The sequence below is a fragment of the Pygoscelis adeliae genome, unplaced genomic scaffold (assembly GCF_000699105.1).
Source record: "Pygoscelis adeliae isolate BGI_AS28 unplaced genomic scaffold, ASM69910v1 Scaffold458, whole genome shotgun sequence".
In the NCBI taxonomy this organism is placed as follows: domain Eukaryota; kingdom Metazoa; phylum Chordata; class Aves; order Sphenisciformes; family Spheniscidae; genus Pygoscelis; species Pygoscelis adeliae.
This window is the reverse complement of record NW_008825352.1, coordinates 71,335-73,168: the sequence shown is the minus strand read 5'-3', so window position 1 is coordinate 73,168 and position 1,834 is coordinate 71,335. Positions and strand designations below refer to the sequence as shown.

At 61.2% G+C, this 1,834-nt stretch overlaps 1 protein-coding gene across 1 annotated transcript in view; it reads right to left on the bottom strand.

Annotated features, from left to right (window-relative positions):
• The window catches only part of RLTPR (RGD motif, leucine rich repeats, tropomodulin domain and proline-rich containing), a 24,794-nt gene that overhangs the window by 11,652 nt on the left and 11,308 nt on the right, over positions 1–1,834 (bottom strand). Inside the window, exons 20-21 of the mRNA XM_009330369.1 lie at positions 1,381–1,553; positions 614–682 (exon numbers count right to left, since the gene is read on the bottom strand). Coding sequence (XP_009328644.1) covers positions 614–682; positions 1,381–1,553 — 242 coding nt within the window. The remainder of the gene's footprint in view (positions 1–613; positions 683–1,380; positions 1,554–1,834) is intronic.

The following is a 1,834-nucleotide window of genomic DNA, read 5'->3' as shown; positions in this document are numbered from 1 at the left end:
GCGGGCGTCCTCCCCGCCATGCATTTCCCCACGGACATAACATCGGCCCAGAGCCCACCCCACGGCAGCCCAGACGTTGCCCCGAGGTCCAGCCCTGGAGATGGGGACGGCCAAACTCCGGCCGCCAGAAAAACCCAATGGGGCGGCAGCGACCACCCGCCCAGGCTCTCCATCCACCCCTCTTTCTTCAGACCGCCAGAGAACCTGCACAGCCAGCCACCAGACCTGACGGTGTGCTCGGCAGGTGGACAACTTCTAACCACCTTTCATGGGCAGGGAGGAGAGGAGCATCACATCTCCAGCAACAGCAGATCCCCCTGTGCTCCCCTGGGGGCCGCCTTGGGTGACACGGGGCTACGCTGGGTTGGGATGCAGAGCCCAGGGGAGACCCTGAGGTCGGTAACGAAGGTGCCATCACCGAACGGATGGCAGGTTGCTTCGCTGGCTGCAATGCCCGAGCTGTGAACCAACTCCCTTGGGACCTGTATGCAACCGTGTGATGCACTTGCTGCTTCAAGGGGACAAGAGGGCCTGGGGACGGTGACATCCTGGTGCCAGAGGCTCCTTTGCATGGTGGTAGCAAGCCAGGAGGACCAAGAGGCTCCTTTCTTACCTCTCCAAAGCTTGAGCCACCTCCAGGAGCCCATGGGCGGTTGTGTTGTTCCTGTCCCAAACCACGGTCCTGCAAAGAGAAGGACACGAGTGAGCCCTGCCCGCACCCACCCAGCCCTGAAGTGGGTGCCCACCCACCGGGTGCCAGGAAGAGCGAGCCCAGGGCTGACCCCAGGCACCAGAAAGCCTAGAAACGGGGTCAAAAATCAGAATCTCAATATTCAAAACCTAAACTTGGACTTTGCAAGGAGCTGTAAAATACGTGGGTGCCTGGAGGGAGCGAAGGGCAGGGAGGACACGGTCAGGCACCATCCTGCTGGCGGGGGCAGACGTCCCGCAGAGGAACAGCCCTGGCTGGGAGGTGTCCCCCGCAGACACCCTGCCTTGCCTTCGTGGGCACAATGGGGTCCAAAAAATGGCATTTTAGGAACTGGTGCCAGAGCGTGGGGTGAGGGCAGCGACTGCAAGGGTCCGGCTGCAGCATCCCAGGATGTGCAGGAGCCTGGCAAAGAGCTGGCAAGTGCCGGGGGGCAGGGATTTGAGCTGCTCTCTTGCCCTTCACGTGTCCCCTGCCAGCACTGCCAGATGACTGCCATGAGAGCAAGATACGGTCACAGCATCTGACCGTGCGCCAGGAATGGTCCAGGGCCACATCCGTGGTCACCAGGAGCCACGATAAGCCTCCTCTGATGGCATCAGCATCACAACCAGGACCACCCGGCACAAGGTGGGAAGGGCACCCGCAGGGCCACGTGGACCTGCTGCTACCTGAGCTTCGTGTTGATCTGCAGGGCCTTGGCTAGCATCTTGGCCCCCGTGTCCCCCATGGCGTTGCCGCTGATGTCCAGAGCGATGAGACTGGTGTTACTGCCCAGGGCACTCAGCAGGACGTTGGTTCCCAGCTTGAGGCGCGATTCGGCCACGGACAGGGACTGGAGAGGCTAGAAAGGGGACAAGGAGGGGAGAGGTGGCCAGGACACACGTCAGGATGTGTGTCACCCTTGTAGACACAGCCTCCATCCCCGTCTGCCAGCCGCTGGGCTGGCAGCTGCTGCGGGCACCTGGTGCTGGTTTTGGAGAGCCCGAGTCACGCTGAACCCCAAGAAAAGGAGGGCGACGGGTGCTTAGGCAACACCCTGGATTTAGCTCAGATGCCTGGCAGGCAGCGAGGAGGAAAGAGGTTTGGTTTTTTGGGTTTTTTTTTTTTTTTTGGAAAGCTGGG